General features: G+C 39.5%; 2 protein-coding genes across 10 annotated transcripts; both read right to left on the reverse strand.

The window, feature by feature from the left end:
• Positions 1 to 1,351: 1,351 nt before the first annotated feature.
• On the reverse strand, positions 1,352 to 9,548 carry styk1b (serine/threonine/tyrosine kinase 1b). Its single transcript, XM_021590140.2, has 10 exons — positions 8,865 to 9,548; positions 6,621 to 6,676; positions 6,232 to 6,417; positions 5,570 to 5,941; positions 4,842 to 5,023; positions 4,647 to 4,727; positions 3,147 to 3,355; positions 3,015 to 3,055; positions 2,745 to 2,841; positions 1,352 to 1,612 (listed from the first exon to the last, which is right to left on the reverse strand). Exons 2-10 carry the CDS (start codon positions 6,673 to 6,675, stop codon positions 1,420 to 1,422), a joined length of 1,416 nt encoding a protein of 471 aa, XP_021445815.1. The 5' UTR covers position 6,676; positions 8,865 to 9,548; the 3' UTR covers positions 1,352 to 1,419.
• Positions 9,549 to 9,676: 128 nt separating this feature from the next.
• On the reverse strand, positions 9,677 to 13,187 carry LOC110509171 (glutathione S-transferase kappa 1). 9 transcript variants are annotated; one of them, XM_021590187.2, is made up of 9 exons: positions 13,020 to 13,187; positions 12,805 to 12,829; positions 12,463 to 12,534; positions 12,290 to 12,354; positions 12,002 to 12,130; positions 11,385 to 11,530; positions 10,969 to 11,085; positions 10,703 to 10,796; positions 9,677 to 9,806 (listed from the first exon to the last, which is right to left on the reverse strand). In XM_021590187.2, the coding sequence occupies exons 3-9, from the start codon at positions 12,498 to 12,500 to the stop codon at positions 9,763 to 9,765; spliced, it is 633 nt and encodes a 210-aa protein (XP_021445862.2). In that variant the 5' UTR covers positions 12,501 to 12,534; positions 12,805 to 12,829; positions 13,020 to 13,187; the 3' UTR covers positions 9,677 to 9,762. The 9 variants fall into 9 exon arrangements, with proteins under 9 accessions (XP_021445862.2, XP_021445856.2, XP_021445841.2 ...); XM_021590181.2 differs by having other exon boundaries at positions 12,950 to 13,186; XM_021590166.2 differs by having other exon boundaries at positions 12,290 to 12,371; positions 13,020 to 13,173.
• Between the last annotated feature and the right edge of the window lie 9,239 nt (positions 13,188 to 22,426).

Here is a 22,426-nt window from a genome sequence, read left to right on the forward strand (position 1 = left end):
GCCATCTGTCAAGCACATGGTGGAGGCAATGTGATGGTCTGGGGGTGCTTTGGTGGTGGTAAAGTGGGAGATTTGTACAGGGTAAAAGGGATCTTGAAGAAGGAAAGCTGTAAGTCCATTTTGCAATGGCATGCCATACTGTCACGCCCTGACCTTAGAGCTTTTTATGTCTCTATTTTGGTTTGGTCAGGGTGTGATTTGGGTGGGCATTCTATGTTCCTTTTTCTATGTTTTGTATTTCTTTGTTTTGGCCGGGTATGGTTCTCCATCAGGGACAGCTGACTATTGTTGTCTCTGATTGGGAACCATACTTAGGTAGCTTTTTCCCACCTATGTTTTGTGGGTAGTTATTTTCTGTTTAGTGTTTTCTGCACCTGACAGGACTGTTTCAGTTTCGTTTATTCTCTTTGTTATTTTGTTATAGTGTTCAGTTTAAATAAAAAACATGAACACTTACCACGCTGAGCTTTGGTCCGATTATTCCTCATCCGATGACGACACCCGTTACACATACCCTGTGGATGGCTCTTAAAAATGGAGCCAATTTCCACCTACAACAGGACAATGACCCAAAGCTCAGCTCCAAACTATGCAATAACTATTTAGGGAAGAAGCGGTCATCTGGTATTCTGTCTATAATGGAGTGGCCAGCACAGTCACCGGATCTCAACCCTATTGAGCTGTTGTGGGAGCAGCTTGACCGCATGGTACGTAAGAAGTGCCCATCAAGCCAAACCAATTTGTGGGAGGTGCTTCAGGAAGCATGGGGTGAAATCTCTTCAGATTACCTCACCAAATTGACAACTAGAATGCCAAAGGTCTGCAAGGCTGTAATTGCTGCAAATGGAGGATTCTTTGACGAAAGCAAAGTTTGAAGGACACAATTATTATTTCAATGAAAAATCATTATTTATAACCATGTCAACGTCTTGACTATATGTCCTATTCATTTTGCAACTCATCTCATGTATGTTTTCATGGAAGACAAGGAAATGTTTAAGTGACCCCAAACTTTTGAACGGTAGTGTACATCAGTGGAGGCTGCTGAGGGGAGGACGTCTCATAATAATGACTGGAATGGAGTGGAACAGCTGGAATTGAGTGAATGGAATGGTATCAAACACATGAAATTGATACCATTCCATTCACTCCATTCTGGCCATTATTATGAGCCTTCCTCCCCTCAGCAGCCACTGATATACACAATCATCTACAAACTGAAGTTGACTCAACGATTGTATCTGTTCAAGTATACCTATCATAAGTCTATGGTACAAAAAAATTCTGTCCTCCATGAAGGGGACTGAAAAAGAGCAGAAGGAAGTGAATATCTTTCTGTAATGAATGGAGGCATACATATATAAACATCCACCGTCGTCCCTCGGCATAGTACATTTCGTTGGACGGCACAGCCGCCACTCAGAAAACAGTGTAGCTGTTGGACTCCCCATATCCAGCCTCTTGCAGGTACTGCTCGATGTTGATTGGCTCAGGCACCTTGAGGACTTTGTCATTGGCACTCTTCTCTCCTGATTGGAGCTTGCGGTCGACCTCGGCCAACGTGGCGCGATCCTGCTCCTTCCATTGGCAGCAGGCCTTGATGATGGAGTACCTGTGACAAGGGTGGGCGTGGTTACGGGGGAATAGAGGCATATCTCCATCATAAAGACAGAGGACAGAGAACAGTGTATCTGTCTGTCCCATTATGGCATCTGTGAGAGCATGGGCAGCGTCATTGAGGCCATCTCCATTTTGAACTAGTCAATTTTCTTCTTCTACTACTTCTATGAGTTGGTAAACAAACTGAAAGGCTGCATACTGCCACCTAGAGCGTGTTGTTTGAACAGGTATAAAGCCAAGGTTTGTGATTTACTGCCACCTGCAGTTATGGAATGTTTGCTCACAAGCACGGGTGAAAGTATAATTAATTTCTTCCTGGTACAGGACCTCCTATAAGCATGTGCATAAATAATTGCATGTATGGGATTAATCATTAATTACATATAGAATCCCCTATTCATTCATTAGGATCTCTGTGGGCCTAGTACTAAAGATTTGTCAATTAACTTTTACAATGTATTACCTTCTACTGTAGCATAAACACAACCTGTCATGATGTTTTCATCTGATTGTCAAACAATCACTTCACAGGGCTCCTTTACTAGGCTATCCAGGCACGTGAATCTGTTACACCAAACCCCACTAAGTGTAATGACATTAGGCAATAAATTATGCGTCCACTGCTGCCTTGCCAAATTTCAGTGTTCTCGTCGAACAACATTGAATTTTGGAGCGTAGGCTATAACACCCGTTTTCAAGTCAGTTCACTCATTTTTCATGCCTCTGACTTTCGGTAATGATATAAAGTGGTGGAATAGCCTACAGTTTTGTAATTTTGCTTGAATTATTGCTATAGGCTCATTCGTGTTTTGCCGGTATGGTGTACCTCAACTATTTATTTTGCCGGGACGCTGTACCGCCTTACTTTCACTCCTGCTCACAGGTATATTTCATTTGCCGATCTCTCCTGAAGACCTGGATGGAATTATGTGACCCTTCCTTAACCCATAGGAAGTCCCATCCATTTGACTACTACAAAATGATGAAATTCCTCAATGGTGCTGCCCATACTAAACAGGCTTTTAGGCACTAGATTCCTCTATCTTCTCTTTGATCTCGGTCTAAAGAAGCTCCTTCTCCTGGCAATAACAAAATAATAATAGTGCAGTATAATGGATAGTTACAGTGAGTTGGAGCAGTTGGCTGGCTTTCTCAGTGTTTTCCCTCTCTGGTGAAACTGTAGAAGCTCGTTGACGGAGATATCTGAAAACGGAGCATCACCTGAGAGAGGGATAAAGAGAGAAAGAGGGGAGAGAAGGAAAGGTTAATGACACAAATTATAGATTGTAGCTCAGAGAAAGAGATTATATCAGAATAAATGAGAGTGGTTGTTATGTGTATCATTGGCCAAAAGGGGCACTCAAAGTCAGAAGAATAGATTTCATGTAACTCACCCAAGGTTGCCATTTCAAACAACAAGATGCCAAACGACCAGCTAGTGAAAGAAAGACAAACATGTATCAGTGTATTTTGCGTACCTTGAGAATTGATTGAAATGTCAGCACAGACTAAGTAGGGTAACTCACACGTCACTGCTGTGATTGGCAGGCCTCCTAGCCAATAGCTCAGGGGCCTGCCATTTCTTCAAGCTGGGAACTTCAGTCTTAGTAGCTCCCTGGGTATTCCTGGTGTAGACCCCGCCCAGTCCCCACAGCTTGGCCGTCAGCTCCCGGCTGACCAATACACTGTGAGCACAGACGTTGCCATGAAGAAGGTCTCGGCTGTGGAGGAACTCCTGATTGGATGACAGGGGATAACGTGAGGTCAAAGGTCAGAGGTTAAAGCTGTGGGACAGTGTCATATCTCAACATTCGTAAATTATTCCCTTTCATTCAATTAGTCTCTAAAGTCCACAGTGACTTTGTCCTCTTGTTTCCTTTCCCTCTTCTGTACAGAATACACAGGACAGGTGCAGTACACTGACATACAGGAAACCTACCATGGAATTCAGCTGACCAAATCAATGCAGAGAAGGAAAAGGCATAAGCACAGGAAGCCACTGTGGAAAATACATAAGCACAGGAAGCCACTGTGGAAAAGGCATAAGCACAGGAAGCCACTGTGGAAAATACATAAGCACAGGAAGCCACTGTGGATAATACATAAGCACAGGAAGCCACTGTGAAAAATACATAAACACAGGAAGCCACTGTGGATAATACATAAGCACAGGAAGCCACTGTGGAAAATACATAAACACAGGAAGCCACTGTGGAAAATACATAAACACAGGAAGCCACTGTGGAAAATACATAAGCACAGGAAGCCACTGTGGAAAATACATAAACACAGGAAGCCACTGTGGAAAATACATAAACACAGGAAGCCACTGTGGAAAATACATAAACACAGGAAGCCACTGTGGAAAATACATAAGCACAGGAAACCACTGTGGAAAATACATACGCACAGGAAGCCACTGTGATAAATACATAAGCACAGGAAGCCACTGTGATAAATACATAAGCACAGGAAGCCACTGTGGAAAATGCATAAGCACAGGAAGCCACTGTGGATAATACATAAGCACAGGAAACCACTGTGGAAAATACATAAGCACAGGAAACCACTGTGGAAAATACATAAGCACAGGAAACCACTGTGGAAAATACATAAGCACAGGAAGCCACTGTGGACTTTTGAGACAGCACACACATCTTTCAAGATCATTTCAGATCCTAATTATGGAAAAGCAAACCAGGTAAAGAGATAATGTTAGTAGTAGACAATGAGGATGTCAGGATGGTTTGACCATGGGGCAGGTTCATGGTTTGATGGTTTGAACATGGGGCAAGTTCATGTTTTGATGGTTTGAACATGGGGCAGGTTCATGTTTTGATGGTTTGAACATGGGGCAGGTTCATGTTTTGATGGTTTGAACATGGGGCAGGTTCATGTTTTGATGGTTTGAACATGGGGCAGGTTCATGGTTTGATGGTTTGAACATGGGGCATTATCATGGTTTAAACATGTTGATTTCTGTGGCAGAAACACATTAAGCCAACATATTAGCATAGTTTACTCACCAGAGCAGAGGCTACTTGTTTGGCCATGGTAAATATACGTCTCTCTGTGATCTCACATGGAGGTTCCCCGCCCACACCATCCTGACATAACACACAAAGAGAATCAATTCATACGCAAAATCACAAACAGCTCCTAATTTTAGTATAAATAATGGGCTTGTAGAGACAATGCCTCATGGGCAATGTGGTTCCTACCTGTCTGCACCGCCACAGGAAGCTGAGCAGATCTCTGTTCTCTAGCTCCTCAACAACGGTAACTAGGGGCACACGCAGAGAGACCACGCCCAGAAGCTCCGGTAGGAAGGGGTGTGGCCCCAACTGAGACAAGAAGGAAGCAAAGCCCAGGAAGTTGTGCCTCTCTGTGGCGCTCGCAGAGTCTGAGGGATAGGAGGAGGAGAGGAAGATGAAATTGCCTGCAACATGCTGTGCGAAAATGGCCTTCCCAAGCCTTTGATAAACAACTGCTATGGCTGAATATATTTTGTCTGTATCTCAAAACCTTGAAGCAGACTTGCTGTACCAGTTGGTAATTACATTTCTGAAAGGGAGGTCAGAGAAACAGGTTGTAGAGAGACCAGTTTTACAAAGTAAACAGTTGCTGTAATTATGGTGGTGATTGTCTAACAATCCCCAAGCACCAGCCACACCTATTGAAACCAGGGAAGAAACTGCCTAATGACGCTGTGCCCCCATTCAATGGCTCTTTACAGTGGCTGTTTCCTCACTTTTTGACCATGCTGGAAAGATTGAAGTACCATGCTTTGACCACAAATTCTACTTTACACTAATGTCAACCCTAACTTTAACCCTTACCCTAACCCTAAGTAGTTCTGACTATATCATCACTTTGGTATGCTAATACACTGCTTATAAGCCATTATTAAATAGATTGTTTGAGTAGTAGCTGCTTTTCATCCTCTCACCGTTGAGCACTCGGAGCACAGCGTTCCTGTTGTCCATGCGGGCCCTGTAGAGAGAGACAGCCTTGTCAGAGCGCAGGGAGAAGGCTGTGGGCAGCGAGGCCACTAGGTTGAAGGACTCTGGCAGCCTCTGGCGAGGCAGCTCCCTAGGCTGGACCATAGGGGTGAAAGAAGGTGTCAACACCTGGGGCAGGGGGCTGGACAGGGAGGATGGGATGAAGGTCTTGGGTGGGGGGATAGGGGGGAGAGAGGGAGTCCTCATGGAGAAGGAGAGACGGTTGGAGGAGGGGTGGGAGTGAGTTGATGAGAAGGTAGAGTAGGATGGGGTATCGAGAGCAATAGTCTCATGTTCCAGCGGGTTGATACCCAGGGGAGCTGCGGAGCGGGAGGGGAGGATGAATAGAGAGAGGAGAGGGAGAGGACAGAGAGGGAAGAGAGAGGAAGAGGTTATTGCCTGAAGTTTAGAAGTAGATAGCTACAGTATAATAACAGGTTTGATTCTGTTCATTACTAGCCTGTGCAAATAGAATAAGCGCCTATGTTGTTGACTTAGACAGAAACATACACACGCATTACCTCAAATTACCTACAGTATTTCCCTATGAAAACAGTCTTTCAAAGTCACATCCTTGAGCACAAATATACACACATACACACACACTCACCATCAATGCCGTGCAGTTGTCTTCTGGAGCGCTGTGATCTGGACGTGGCCACGGTGTTCTGTGGTCGGATGCGGTCCACCTTCTCAGGACAGTACCGTAGCAGGATGATGAAGACCAGCACGACCAGGAAGCTAGCCAATAGGAGGATGGGCACGATGATCACTTCTTGCTCGTACACACGGATATCTGAGGAACAGACGTGAGCATTAAGACAACGAAAGATAACTGTGTGTGTAGTGTGTGTGTGTGTAGTGTGTGTGTGTGTGTGTGTGTGTGTGTGTGTGTGTGTGTGTGTGTGTGTGTGTGTGTGTGTGTGTGTGTGTGTGTGTGTGTGTGTGTGTGTGTGTGTGTGTGTGTGTGTGTGTGTGCGTGGCGTGTGTAACACTTACTACAGATGGTGTCTCCTGGTTGACAGCGGGAGTCTGCTTCTGACATTGAAGACATTCTAACAACAAAGCAAGGCAGAGTGGGTAAAACATGAGGCCTTGTAGGTTACAACATTGTACAGTACCAGTCTAAAGTTTGGACACCTCCTCATTCAAGGGTTTTCCTTTATTTGACTATTTTCTACATTGTAGAATAATAGCAAAGACTTCAAAACTATGAAATAACATATGGAATCATGTAGAAACCAAAAAAGTGTTAAACAAATCAAAATATATTTTATATTTGAGATTCTTCAAAGTAGCCACCCTTTGCCTTGGGGACAGCTTTGCACACCCTTGGCATTCTTTCAACCAGCTTCAAGAACAACAGTCTATCATTACTTTAAGACATGAAGGTCAGTCAATCCTGCAAATTTAAAGTTTCTTCAAGTGCAGTTGCAAAAACCATCTAGCGCTATGATGAAACTGGCTCTCATGAGGACCACCGCAGGAAAGGAAGACCCAGAGTTACCTCTGCTGCAGAGGATAAGTTCATTAGAGTTCAGAAATTGCAGCCCAAGTAAATGCTTCACAGAGTTTAAGTAACAGACACATCTCAACATCAACTATTCAGAGGAGACAGCGTGAATCAGGCCTTCATAGTTGAATTGCTACTAAACCACTACTAAAGGACACCAATAAGAAGAAGAGACTTGCTTGGCCCAAGAATCACGAGCAATGGACATGAGACTGGTGGAAATCTGTCCTGTGGTCTGATGAGTCCAAATTTGATATTTTTGGTTCTAACCGCCGTATCTTTGTGAGATGCAGAGTAGGTGAACGGATGATCTCCGCATGTGTGGTTCCCACCATGAAGCATGGAGGAGGAGGTGTGATAGTGCTTTGCTGGTGACACTGTCAGTGATTTATTTAGAATTCAAGGCACACTTAACCACTATGTGTACCACAGCATTCTGCAGCGATACACCATCGCATCTGGTTTGCGCTTAGTGGGACTATCATTTGTTTTTGAACAGGACAATGACCCAACACACCTCCAGGCTGTGTAAGGGCTATTTGACCAAGAAAGAGAGTGATGGAGTGCTACATCCGAAAACCTGTCCTCCACAATCACCGTCCACAACCCAATTGAGATGGTTTGGAATGAGTTGGACCGCAGAGTGAAGACAAAGCAGCCAACAAGTGCTCACCATATCTGGGAACTCCTTCAAGACTGTTGGAAAAGCATTCCTCATGAAGTTGGTTGAGAGAATGCCAAGAGTGTGCAAAGCAGTCATCAAGGCAAAGGGTGACAACTTTGAAGAATCTCAAACATAAAATATATTTTGATTTGTTTAACAGTTTTTTGGTTACTACATGATTCCATATGTGATTCCAACCTTTTTTTGTCTTCACTATTATTTTACAATGTAGAAAATAGTCAAAATAAAGAAAACCCCCTTGAATGAGTAGGCGTGTCCAAACTGGTACCGTATGTCAAGAGGTGACATTACATTTCTTGATCACAGTGCATAACCAATGTAATTGGTTAAATGGTTGACATTGAGTCCTTTTTTAGACCTTCCCAGGGGAACTGTGCTGAGATTTCCCACGTTTACTTTGTCTTGAACTTTCACATTTCAACCGAGTCATGTTGCTTCTGAAATCCTGTACGAATCACTGGTTCAATCAGGTTTAAAACAAGGTTTCAATGGCAGGCGGCTCAGTGCCTGGGAGAGGAATATTCACGTAACACATCCTCTGTTTATTTTTTTCCCATGATGAAAGGTCACACTTACACACATAACCTGCTTAAACATTAAAACACAAGAACGGATGAATCACATGAATGATGAACAACATCGTCCTCACATGATGGCCAGTAATAGTGAGTTTCAGATCCTCTGTTTATAGTGGACTAACTAGATCAGATCCTGTGATGTGAATTAAGACTGAAATTGGACTTCTGTTTTATCCCAACACCTCCTCCAAAAGAGAAACAAACAAGGAAAATAAATCTCCCTAATCACATGTTTGTGTCAGTGCAGTGATTATTTAACTTGTCCAGCTGCATTTTTTTCAACCAGGTAAAGCACAATGACACACACCCATAGACAAACCGGTAAAACACACTCAGCAGAGGAACACAAACAATCTCTATCTCGTATATACAGTAATACAGTAATGGAACCAATATCTAGTTCAGAGAAATCAATATAAAACAATCACATAGACAAAGTAAACACACAGTGTAGTCAGTCATCTTACCTCTCTCCCTCTGTGTGCCTCAGACCTTGAGAAATAAACCTTAACAATCCAGTGATATAATCCTTGGCCCTTTCCGTCACAGAAACCAACAAATTTCATACATTTTCCCTGTTGTGTCAGTGTGTGTAGTCCAGGGTTAGTGTCGTGGTTTCTCTCCCATTCTCTCTCCTCTCAAGGGGATTGTGAGGCTCCAGGGATTACTGTTGTGTGTCAGTGTGTGTAGTCCAGGGTTAATGTTGTGGTTTCTCTCCCATTCTCTCTCCTCTCAGGGGGATTGTGAGGCTCCAGGGATAACTGTGTTGTGTAGCTCTGTGTTTGTCTAAGTCACACATTCAGTGTTGTCTCAACTCCGCCCTCTTCACCTGCACTACATCCATCTTTCTCTCCCATCGTTTCTCACTCCATTTCCTCCCCCTCTCCCCCTTTTCCTCATCCAGGGAGTCTATCGTAATGTTGTTACACCAGTTTAGTGGATGTATTTCTCTCCCTCTGTAGAAGTTATTTCCCTCATTCTGTCTTGACCTGTCAAACTCTTGTTGTGTTTGCTAACCCTTCGCCATCTCTCTTTTGACCTGGGGAAACAGGTTCTTCCACTTCTTTCCAGTCTATTTTCTGTCCTCTTCCTTTTGTTTCACATATCTGGCATTTTCTCTCACCCTAGCTGGCAACAAATGTTCCTAAAGCCTTGCTTGTCCTTAAATATGAATGTCAGGTTTCTTTCTGTGGCAGTAAAAATGATTAGTGAACAGACAGTCATCTATCTATTTCAAATAATAATTTTCAGTCCGATTTAGAAAATAGACAACTTCAAATCATATCGATTATATTTATTCATCTTAATGAATTCCATATGTGACAGGTTTCAAGTCCCAGTCACGTCCCAGTTTCATGTTTCAAGTCACAGTTTGGCAGCAGTAGGCTGGGGTCCCATCCACTTCTCTCCTAGAAGACACAAGGATATGATTGGATAAGGTCTACACTGAGGTGAATCTTGATGGGCTCAAAGAGATGACAGTAATGATATAGGAACCAATATTCTAAACAATAGAATCTACCATATCTAGCAACCAGGAAGCAATAATGCAACAATGATAACTGTCTCGAGTTGAGTGATTACATACCTAGATAAATCTGTCAAAAGGTTGTGAGGTGCATGACATAAAACGTGTACAATGACATGTGACGTATTACAATAAGATGTACAGTATTGATTGCAGTCCCGTGTAGATCAGTTGGTAGAAAATGGTGCCAGGACTGTGGGTTCGATTCCCAAGGAGACCAGCACAAAAAAAATATTAAAATGTATGCACTCACTACTTACTGTAAGTTGCTCTGGATAAGAGCGTCTGCTAAATGATGTGAAATGCCAAATTGCTGTAAGTATATAGCCTATGGTAATTGTTATCATCTTAAAGGTTGATTTTGGACACAAAACGGTCGAACTCCGCCCCTTTCTCAATTTGGGGTGTGACTTTGGTGGTTCGCCGATGTGTCATTCTGGTCATGCGCGCCCGCGACCAACTTGGCTAGTTCATTACCTAAGCTAGCCACTGTAGCTAGCCAGTAACTCCTCCAGTATGTGTTGATGTAATATCACAGGATTCATTTTTGGACAGAAGATATAGAGATCGGTAAAAAATGGCCCTTCTGTAGCTAAATATTGTATTCATCCAATTTGTTTTTAAGCATTACATCCCCTGGTATGATGGTGGATTGATAAGTCATATTGGTTAAAGTAAATTCTATAATATGCTATTTGTGAATATTCTGATGCATCCGAAGTGGGAGTTTATGCAGGAACATGACACCTTATGATGCCAGAGTAAGTGTGGGCTCACCTATGCAGTCGGCAATAAGCTCAAACCGGTCAGAGCCAAAGAACACCTCCGCCTTTCCATTCACATGACACACAGCCAGAGGAAAACCAAAGGCCTGAGGTAGAGAGTAGAGACAAGGTGAGATAGAGAAAGAAGTGAATGTACTGATACTGATGTCCACTCCCACACTGATGGCTGCTATTGTCATTAACAGCCATCTAAACCATCTACATGTATGGGGTGGGGTTGGTTGGGAGGGAACAGGGAGAGGAGGGGGAGACACTGACCCTATGGTCCAGTGCTTCCTGGGTGGATCTCTTCAGCTTGTCTTTGATTTCCTTAGAGGTGGACAGTTTCAGCAGCTCTTCCACCTCACTGGCTGAGAGCCCTGCCTTCATGGCTGCCTGGAAAAAAACACGAATCACATTAAAAACAAACAACCTGCAATGTTCAAATCCACGACGCCACTATCTACCCAGACCCAATCTCAAAATGCTCTAGGAGGATTATGCCCCCCAGCACTCAGGGATTGTGATCTTGAGAACAATGGCATTAGTGTTGGAAGATAACACATGTTTAACACTTTAGTAAAATGCACATTTTTCAGATATTATGTGAAAGGCACATGGGAAAAACACGAGACAGATGATGAATGGAGAGAAGCCTTGAATTCAAGCTCAGTGACTTGAGTACATTCTGGTACCTCAGAGAGTGATGCAGGCTGGGTAATGTCTTTGTCTTGGCTCCAGATCCTCATCCACAGCTCCCGTGACACCTGCTCTACCTGCTTATCTCCTCCCACCTCCCTCTCCTGTACCGCCGCCACAAAGCGCATGGCAGACAGCGAGCCTGGGACAGACAAATACATGGTTGCAAGAGAATAATGTGGTGACCGTGAGGCCAGCAAGGAGTTTATTTTGCTTGATGGCGAGGCACAAAAAGGTTCATAGAGACCATACAGAGCAGTGTATTAGGTTCATAGGGATAAAGCTCATTGATAATATAGAACAGACATGTTGAAAGCACAGATGTTTTTCTCCTTGAGTGTCCCCAACAGACAGCAGTACTCAATGGAATGTTGAGCTACCAAATCTTGCTCTACTACACTGAGGCCAAGACCTGTTAAAGATGCTGTTTGATCTACATTAGGAAACCTTCATTGATCTTTAAGATATGTTAAGATACATTCTATATAAGAAACAGTACTGGCATATTAGTGCTGTTCCCACCCTATGTGAACATATATCCAATAGCGCTGTTATAAGCTTGGCAAAATAGGCTACTGGCATATTTACATAAAGGACATGCAGGGGGGTGCACCTTTTTCGAACATGGCCTCAAAGGGGTCAGCAGGGGGACTGATGGGGACCTGGAAGTACTGGGCTAGACGGTGCAGGTCTGTGGTCATATACAGGAACTTGTTTGGGACCAGACCTGGGGGCTTATTACCTGGAATACAGGATAAAAGTACAGACTTTACGTCACAATGCAGATGACTCATCATAATGACTTAATGGCTGACTGACAACATGTGCAATGTAAACATAACAATCCATCCATAGCCTATTGTGAAGCCTGGTTTGTGTGATGTTGATCTTAGCTACTTACCTGATCCTTGCATGATGCCACCCAAGAACGCAGGACGTAGTTTAAGGTCAATGTTCCACACATTTCTGTAACGGCACATGACCTCAAGATCGGATACATGCATGCACAATGATTAATCAATGCATATAACTCTACCTCTGAAATAAAAAAATGTACAATCTAAAGACACTAACCTCAAAGCCAAGCCATGAGTAGGGAGAGACCACGTCATAAAACAGTTCAATCACTTTCCTGGAACTTGCCATCTGAATGATTTTATTTCGTTATTACTTAAATATTATTATTATAATTATTTATTATTGAAATATTACACATCAATACAGGGACATTCCTGTGAACACAATGATTTTCTATTTTTTATAATAGAACACCAGGCAACTGGTGTGTGGATACAGTTAGCTAGTTGTAACATACCTGTAACATTGTCATTGCATTGCAAGTAAAAACGTTCCTGTAGCCACAAACACTTAGTTATAACGTTATTTTGAGGAGTAAATTAATTATTTGCACGTTACCTTTGACCACCAGCTGGCTGTCTGTCTGTTGAAGAAAAAACTGTGTCAAAGTTCAACCATTGAAAACAATCAAATGCACTTTACACTCGGATTGTTTTCAAGTTTAGAAATGTGCACATATGCACCAAGAGTCCATTGAAATTACCCGTGCAAAAGTCAAACCAGTTGTTATCTTTGTTCTTTCGTTTATTATTTCAAGGGTACATGTAACCTACCGATAAAGACACTCAACTGGAGCTGCTTTAAATAACCCGGATATAATAACTTGCAGTCTAGGGCCCAGTGCTTCTGGGTCATGGCCAGAAAGGGATACATTGTGTTAAATTACATCTAAAGTAGTTTTTTCCATAGCTAATCTTAATCCTTTTCCTAACTTTAACCTAATTCTCCCAACCTGTTGCGTAAGATCTCCTTCCCTGCTACGAAAAGTAAATTCTAGTCAATTGTGACATAAACTGTTTTATATCTAGTCAAAATCGTGTAGGCTTACTTTCTATATTCTTCTTCTTAAATCTTGAACGATAGGTGCATACAACGCCACCTACTGTATTGGATGGAGCGTGAGGCTAGTCACGAGACCGTACCTATACCACAAGACATTATTCTACCGCTCTGCTTGTTTTGATTAAAAAACACTGACCTAATAATAGTTTGCCGCCATCCACGAAAAAATATAAACGCGGCATGTTAAGTTCTGGTCCCATGTTTCATGAGCTGTGTTAGTGAGTATTTTATCCTTTGTCAAGATAATCAATTCACTTATCGCAGTTGCTAGCTGTGCTACTAGAGATCCTGGTTCGATTCCAGTCTCTTTCGCAGACAGTCGCTACTGGGAGACTATGGGGAGGCGCATAATTGGACAAGCGTCGAGGGTTTGCACGCTGACGGGCGTATGCACGCTGACACGGTCGCCAGGAGTACGGTGTTTACTCCAACATATTTGATCTTCAACTAGTTGTCATAAATCACCTGAATATTGACGTTCAACTAGTTGTCATAAACCACCTGAATATTGATCTTCAACTAGTAGTATTAAACCACCTGAATATTGATCTTCAACTAGTTGTCATAAACCACCTGAATATTGATCTTCAACTAGTTGTCATAAACCACCTGAATATTGATCTTCAACTAGTTGTCATAAACCACCTGAATACTGATCTTCAACTAGTTGTCATAAACCACCTGAATATTGATCTTCAACTAGTTGTCATAAACCACCTGAATATTGATCTTCAACTAGTTGTCATAAACCACCTGAATATTGATCTTCAACTAGTTGTCATAAACCACCTGAATACTGATCTTCAACTAGTTGTCATAAACCACCTGAATATTGATCTTCAACTAGTTGTCATAAACCACCTGAATATTGATCTTCAACTAGTAGTCATAAACCACCTGAATATTGATCTTCAACTAGTTGTCATAAACCACCTGAATACTGATCTTCAACTAGTAGTATTAAACCACCTGAATATTGATCTTCAACTAGTAGTATTAAACCACCTGAATACTGATCTTCAACTAGTTGTCATAAACCACCTGAATATTGATCTTCAACTAGTTGTCATAAACCACCTAAATACTGATCTTCAACTAGTTGTCATAAACCACATGAATACTGATCTTCAACTAGTTGTCATAAACCACCTGAATACTGATCTTCAACTAGTTGTCATAAACCACCTAAATACTGATCTTCAACTAGTTGTCATAAACCACCTGAATATTGATCTTCAACTAGTTGTCATAAACCACCTGAATATTGATCTTCAACTAGTAGTCATAAACCACCTGAATATTGATCTTCAACTAGTAGTCATAAACCACCTGAATATTGATCTTCAACTAGTTGTCATAAACCACCTGAATATTGATCTTCAACTAGTTGTCATAAACCACCTGAATACTGATCTTCAACTAGTTGTCATAAACCACCTGAATACTGATCTTCAACTAGTTGTCATAAACCACCTGAATACTGATCTTCAACTAGTAGTATTAAACCACCTGAATACTGATCTTCAACTAGTTGTCATAAACCACCTGAATATTGATGTTCAACTAGTTGTCATAAACCACCTGAATATTGATCTTCAACTAGTTGTCATAAACCACCTGAATATTGATCTTCAACTAGTTGTCATAAACCACCTGAATATTGATCTTCAACTAGTTGTCATAAACCACCTGAATATTGATCTTCAACTAGTTGTCATAAACCACCTGAATATTGATCTTCAACTAGTTGTCATAAACCACCTGAATACTGATCTTCAACTAGTTGTCATAAACAACCTGAATATTGATCTTCAACTAGTTGTCATAAACCACCTAAATACTGATCTTCAACTAGTTGTCATAAACCACATGAATACTGATCTTCAACTAGTTGTCATAAACCACCTGAATACTGATCTTCAACTAGTTGTCATAAACCACCTAAATACTGATCTTCAACTAGTTGTCATAAACCACCTGAATATTGATCTTCAACTAGTTGTCATAAACCACCTGAATATTGATCTTCAACTAGTAGTCATAAACCACCTGAATATTGATCTTCAACTAGTAGTCATAAACCACCTGAATATTGATCTTCAACTAGTTGTCATAAACCACCTGAATATTGATCTTCAACTAGTTGTCATAAACCACCTGAATACTGATCTTCAACTAGTTGTCATAAACCACCTGAATACTGATCTTCAACTAGTTGTCATAAACCACCTGAATACTGATCTTCAACTAGTAGTATTAAACCACCTGAATACTGATCTTCAACTAGTTGTCATAAACCACCTGAATATTGATGTTCAACTAGTTGTCATAAACCACCTGAATATTGATCTTCAACTAGTTGTCATAAACCACCTGAATATTGATCTTCAACTAGTTGTCATAAACCACCTGAATATTGATCTTCAACTAGTTGTCATAAACCACCTGAATACTGATCTTCAACTAGTAGTCATAAACCACCTGAATATTGATCTTCAACTAGTTGTCATAAACCACCTGAATATTGATCTTCAACTAGTTGTCATAAACCACCTGAATATTGATCTTCAACTAGTTGTCATAAACCACCTGAATATTGATCTTCAACTAGTTGTCATAAACCACCTGAATATTGATGTTCAACTAGTTGTCATAAACCACCTGAATATTGATCTTCAACTAGTAGTATTAAACCACCTGAATACTGATCTTCAACTAGTAGTATTAAACCACCTGAATACTGATCTTCAACTAGTAGTATTAAACCACCTGAATACTGATCTTCAACTAGTTGTCATAAACCACCTGAATATTGATCTTCAACTAGTTGTCATAAACCACCTGAATATTGATCTTCAACTAGTAGTCATAAACCACCTGAATATTGATCTTCAACTAGTAGTATTAAACCACCTGAATACTGATCTTCAACTAGTTGTCATAAACCACCTGAATATTGATCTTCAACTAGTTGTCATAAACCACCTGAATATTGATCTTCAACTAGTTGTCATAAACCACCTGAATATTGATCTTCAACTAGTTGTCATAAACCACCTGAATACTGATCTTCAACTAGTTGTCATAAACCACCTGAATACTGATCTTCAACTAGTTGTCATAAACCACCTGAATACTGATCTTCAACTAGTTGTCATAAACCACCTGAATACTGATCTTCAACTAGTTGTCATAAACCACCTGAATACTGATCTTCAACTAGTTGTCATAAACCACCTGAATACTGATCTTCAACTAGTTGTCATAAACCACCTGAATACTGATCTTCAACTAGTTGTCATAAACCACCTGAATACTGATCTTCAACTAGTAGTATTAAACCACCTGAATACTGATCTTCAACTAGTTGTCATAAACCACCTGAATATTGATGTTCAACTAGTTGTCATAAACCACCTGAATATTGATCTTCAACTAGTTGTCATAAACCACCTGAATATTGATCTTCAACTAGTTGTCATAAACCACCTGAATATTGATCTTCAACTAGTTGTCATAAACCACCTGAATATTGATCTTCAACTAGTTGTCATAAACCACCTGAATACTGATCTTCAACTAGTAGTCATAAACCACCTGAATCTTCAACTAGTTGTCATAAACCACCTGAATATTGATCTTCAACTAGTTGTCATAAACCACCTGAATATTGATCTTCAACTAGTTGTCATAAACCACCTGAATATTGATCTTCAACTAGTTGTCATAAACCTCCTGAATATTGATCTTCAACTAGTTGTCATAAACCACCTGAATATTGATCTTCAACTAGTAGTATTAAACCACCTGAATACTGATCTTCAACTAGTAGTATTAAACCACCTGAATACTGATCTTCAACTAGTAGTATTAAACCACCTGAATACTGATCTTCAACTAGTTGTCATAAACCACCTGAATATTGATATTCAACTAGTTGTCATAAACCACCTGAATATTGATCTTCAACTAGTAGTCATAAACCACCTGAATGTTGATCTTCAACTAGTAGTATTAAACCACCTGAATACTGATCTTCAACTAGTTGTCATAAACCACCTGAATATTGATCTTCAACTAGTTGTCATAAACCACCTGAATATTGATCTTCAACTAGTTGTCATAAACCACCTGAATATTGATCTTCAACTAGTTGTCATAAACCACCTGAATACTGATCTTCAACTAGTTGTCATAAACCACCTGAATACTGATCTTCAACTAGTTGTCATAAACCACCTGAATACTGATCTTCAACTAGTTGTCATAAACCACCTGAATACTGATCTTCAACTAGTTGTCATAAACCACCTGAATACTGATCTTCAACTAGTTGTCATAAACCACCTGAATACTGATCTTCAACTAGTTGTCATAAACCACCTGAATACTGATCTTCAACTAGTTCTCATAAACCACCTGAATACTGATCTTCAACTAGTAGTATTAAACCACCTGAATACTGATCTTCAACTAGTTGTCATAAACCACCTGAATATTGATGTTCAACTAGTTGTCATAAACCACCTGAATATTGATCTTCAACTAGTTGTCATAAACCACCTGAATATTGATCTTCAACTAGTTGTCATAAACCACCTGAATATTGATCTTCAACTAGTTGTCATAAACCACCTGAATATTGATCTTCAACTAGTTGTCATAAACCACCTGAATACTGATCTTCAACTAGTAGTCATAAACCACCTGAATCTTCAACTAGTTGTCATAAACCACCTGAATATTGATCTTCAACTAGTTGTCATAAACCACCTGAATATTGATCTTCAACTAGTTGTCATAAACCACCTGAATATTGATCTTCAACTAGTTGTCATAAACCACCTGAATATTGATCTTCAACTAGTTGTCATAAACCACCTGAATATTGATCTTCAACTAGTAGTATTAAACCACCTGAATACTGATCTTCAACTAGTAGTATTAAACCACCTGAATACTGATCTTCAACTAGTAGTATTAAACCACCTGAATACTGATCTTGAACTAGTTGTCATAAACCACCTGAATATTGATCTTCAACTAGTTGTCATAAACCACCTGAATATTGATCTTCAACTAGTAGTCATAAACCACCTGAATATTGATCTTCAACTAGTAGTATTAAACCACCTGAATACTGATCTTCAACTAGTTGTCATAAACCACCTGAATATTGATCTTCAACTAGTTGTCATAAACCACCTGAATATTGATCTTCAACTAGTTGTCATAAACCACCTGAATATTGATCTTCAACTAGTTGTCATAAACCACCTGAATACTGATCTTCAACTAGTTGTCATAAACCACCTGAATACTGATCTTCAACTAGTTGTCATAAACCACCTGAATACTGATCTTCAACTAGTTGTCATAAACCACCTGAATACTGATCTTCAACTAGTTGTCATAAACCACCTGAATACTGATCTTCAACTAGTTGTCATAAACCACCTGAATACTGATCTTCAACTAGTTGTCATAAACCACCTGAATATTGATCTTCAACTAGTTGTCATAAACCACCTGAATATTGATCTTCAACTAGTAGTCATAAACCACCTGAATATTGATCTTCAACTAGTAGTATTAAACCACCTGAATACTGATCTTCAACTAGTTGTCATAAACCACCTGAATATTGATCTTCAACTAGTTGTCATAAACCACCTGAATACTGATCTTCAACTAGTTGTCATAAACCACCTGAATATTGATCTTCAACTAGTAGTATTAAACCACCTGAATACTGATCTTCAACTAGTTGTCATAAACCACCTGAATACTGATCTTCAACTAGTTGTCATAAACCACCTGAATACTGATCTTCAACTAGTTGTCATAAACCACCTGAATATTGATCTTCAACTAGTAGTATTAAACCACCTGAATACTGATCTTCAACTAGTTGTCATAAACCACCTGAATACTGATCTTCAACTAGTTGTCATAAACCACCTGAATACTGATGTTCAACTAGTTGTCATAAACCACCTGAATACTGATCTTCAACTAGTTGTCATAAACCACCTGAATACTGATCTTCAACTAGTTGTCATAAACCACCTGAATACTGATCTTCAACTAGTTGTCATAAACCACCTGAATATTGATCTTCAACTAGTAGTATTAAACCACCTGAATACTGATCTTCAACTAGTTGTCATAAACCACCTGAATACTGATCTTCAACTAGTTGTCATAAACCACCTGAATACTGATCTTCAACTAGTTGTCATAAACCACCTGAATATTGATCTTCAACTAGTTGTCATAAACCACCTGAATATTGATCTTCAACTAGTTGTCATAAACCACCTGAATACTGATCTTCAACTAGTAGTATTAAACCACCTGAATATTGATATTCAACTAGTTGTCATAAACCACCTGAATACTGATCTTCAACTAGTAGTATTAAACCACATGAATATTGATCTTCAACTAGTTGTCATAAACCACCTGAATATTGATGTTCAACTAGTTGTCATAAACCACCTGAATATTGATCTTCAACTAGTTGTCATAAACCACCTGAATATTGATGTTCAACTAGTTGTCATAAACCACCTGAATATTGATCTTCAACTAGTTGTCATAAACCACCTGAATACTGATCTTCAACTAGTAGTATTAAACCACCTGAATACTGATCTTCAACTAGTTGTCATAAACCACCTGAATACTGATCTTCAACTAGTTGTCATAAACCACCTGAATACTGATCTTCAACTAGTAGTATTAAACCACCTGAATACTGATCTTCAACTAGTAGTCATAAACCACCTGAATATTGATGTTCAACTAGTTGTCATAAACCACCTGAATACTGATCTTCAACTAGTTGTCATAAACCACCTGAATACTGATCTTCAACTAGTAGTATTAAACCACATGAATATTGATCTTCAACTAGTTGTCATAAACCACCTGAATACTGATCTTCAACTAGTTGTCATAAACCACCTGAATATTGATGTTCAACTAGTTGTCATAAACCACCTGAATATTGATCTTCAACTAGTTGTCATAAACCACCTGAATACTGATCTTCAACTAGTAGTATTAAACCACCTGAATATTGATCTTCAACTAGTTGTCATAAACCACCTGAATATTGATCTTCAACTAGTTGTCATAAACCACATGAATATTGATCTTCAACTAGTTGTCATAAACCACCTGAATATTGATGTTCAACTAGTTGTCATAAACCACCTGAATATTGATCTTCAACTAGTTGTCATAAACCACCTGAACACTGATCTTCAACTAGTTGTCATAAACCACCTGAATACTGATCTTCAACTAGTTGTCATAAACCACCTGAATACTGATCTTCAACTAGTAGTATTAAACCACCTGAATATTGATCTTCAACTAGTTGTCATAAACCACCTGAATATTGATCTTCAACTAGTAGTATTAAACCATCTGAATACTGATCTTCAACTAGTAGTATTTAACCACCTGAATATTGATCTTCAACTAGTAGTATTAAACCACCTGAATACTGATCTTCAACTAGTAGTATTAAACCACCTGAATATTGATCTTCAACTAGTAGTATTAAACCACCTGAATACTGATCTTCAACTAGTTGTCATAAACCACCTGAATATTGATCTTCAACTAGTTGTCATGAACCACCTGAATATTGATCTTCAACTAGTTGTCATAAACCACCTGAATACTGATCTTCAACTAGTTGTCATAAACCACCTGAATATTGATCTTCAACTAGTTGTCATAAACCACCTGAATATTGATCTTCAACTAGTTGTCATAAACCACCTGAATACTGATCTTCAACTAGTAGTCATAAACCACCTGAATCTTCAACTAGTTGTCATAAACCACCTGAATATTGATCTTCAACTAGTTGTCATAAACCACCTGAATATTGATCTTCAACTAGTTGTCATAAACCACCTGAATATTGATCTTCAACTAGTTGTCATAAACCACCTGAATATTGATCTTCAACTAGTTGTCATAAACCACCTGAATATTGATCTTCAACTAGTAGTATTAAACCACCTGAATACTGATCTTCAACTAGTAGTATTAAACCACCTGAATACTGATCTTCAACTAGTAGTATTAAACCACCTGAATACTGATCTTCAACTAGTTGTCATAAACCACCTGAATATTGATCTTCAACTAGTTGTCATAAACCACCTGAATATTGATCTTCAACTAGTAGTCATAAACCACCTGAATATTGATCTTCAACTAGTAGTATTAAACCACCTGAATACTGATCTTCAACTAGTTGTCATAAACCACCTGAATATTGATCTTCAACTAGTTGTCATAAACCACCTGAATATTGATCTTCAACTAGTTGTCATAAACCACCTGAATACTGATCTTCAACTAGTTGTCATAAACCACCTGAATACTGATCTTCAACTAGTTGTCATAAACCACCTGAATACCGATCTTCAACTAGTTGTCATAAACCACCTGAATACTGATCTTCAACTAGTTGTCATAAACCACCTGAATACTGATCTTCAACTAGTTGTCATAAACCACCTGAATACTGATCTTCAACTAGTTGTCATAAACCACCTGAATACTGATCTTCAACTAGTTGTCATAAACCACCTGAATATTGATCTTCAACTAGTTGTCATAAACCACCTGAATATTGATCTTCAACTAGTAGTCATAAACCACCTGAATATTGATCTTCAACTAGTAGTATTAAACCACCTGAATACTGATCTTCAACTAGTTGTCATAAACCACCTGAATATTGATCTTCAACTAGTTGTCATAAACCACCTGAATACTGATCTTCAACTAGTTGTCATAAACCACCTGAATATTGATCTTCAACTAGTAGTATTAAACCACCTGAATACTGATCTTCAACTAGTTGTCATAAACCACCTGAATACTGATCTTCAACTAGTTGTCATAAACCACCTGAATACTGATCTTCAACTAGTTGTCATAAACCACCTGAATATTGATCTTCAACTAGTAGTATTAAACCACCTGAATACTGATCTTCAACTAGTTGTCATAAACCACCTGAATACTGATCTTCAACTAGTTGTCATAAACCACCTGAATACTGATGTTCAACTAGTTGTCATAA

The sequence above is a fragment of the Oncorhynchus mykiss genome, chromosome 3, assembly GCF_013265735.2.
Source record: "Oncorhynchus mykiss isolate Arlee chromosome 3, USDA_OmykA_1.1, whole genome shotgun sequence".
NCBI classification, from domain to species: Eukaryota; Metazoa; Chordata; class Actinopteri; order Salmoniformes; family Salmonidae; genus Oncorhynchus; species Oncorhynchus mykiss.

Coding starts and splice junctions, on each gene's coding strand:
- LOC110509171 (XM_021590151.2), bottom strand. Junction 12,372..12,462: donor ACTCATGGCTTGGCTTTGAG/GTTAGTGTCTTT, acceptor TCCGATCTTGAG/GTCATGTGCCGTTACAGAAA. Junction 12,131..12,289: donor TGGCATCATGCAAGGATCAG/GTAAGTAGCTAA, acceptor CCTGTATTCCAG/GTAATAAGCCCCCAGGTCTG.
- styk1b (XM_021590140.2), bottom strand. CDS start 6,675: ATGTCTTCAATGTCAGAAGCAGACTCCCGCTGTCAACCAGGAGACACC. Junction 6,418..6,620: donor ACCAGGAGACACCATCTGTA/GTAAGTGTTACA, acceptor TCTGTTCCTCAG/ATATCCGTGTGTACGAGCAA. Junction 5,942..6,231: donor ACAACTGCACGGCATTGATG/GTGAGTGTGTGT, acceptor CCCGCTCCGCAG/CTCCCCTGGGTATCAACCCG.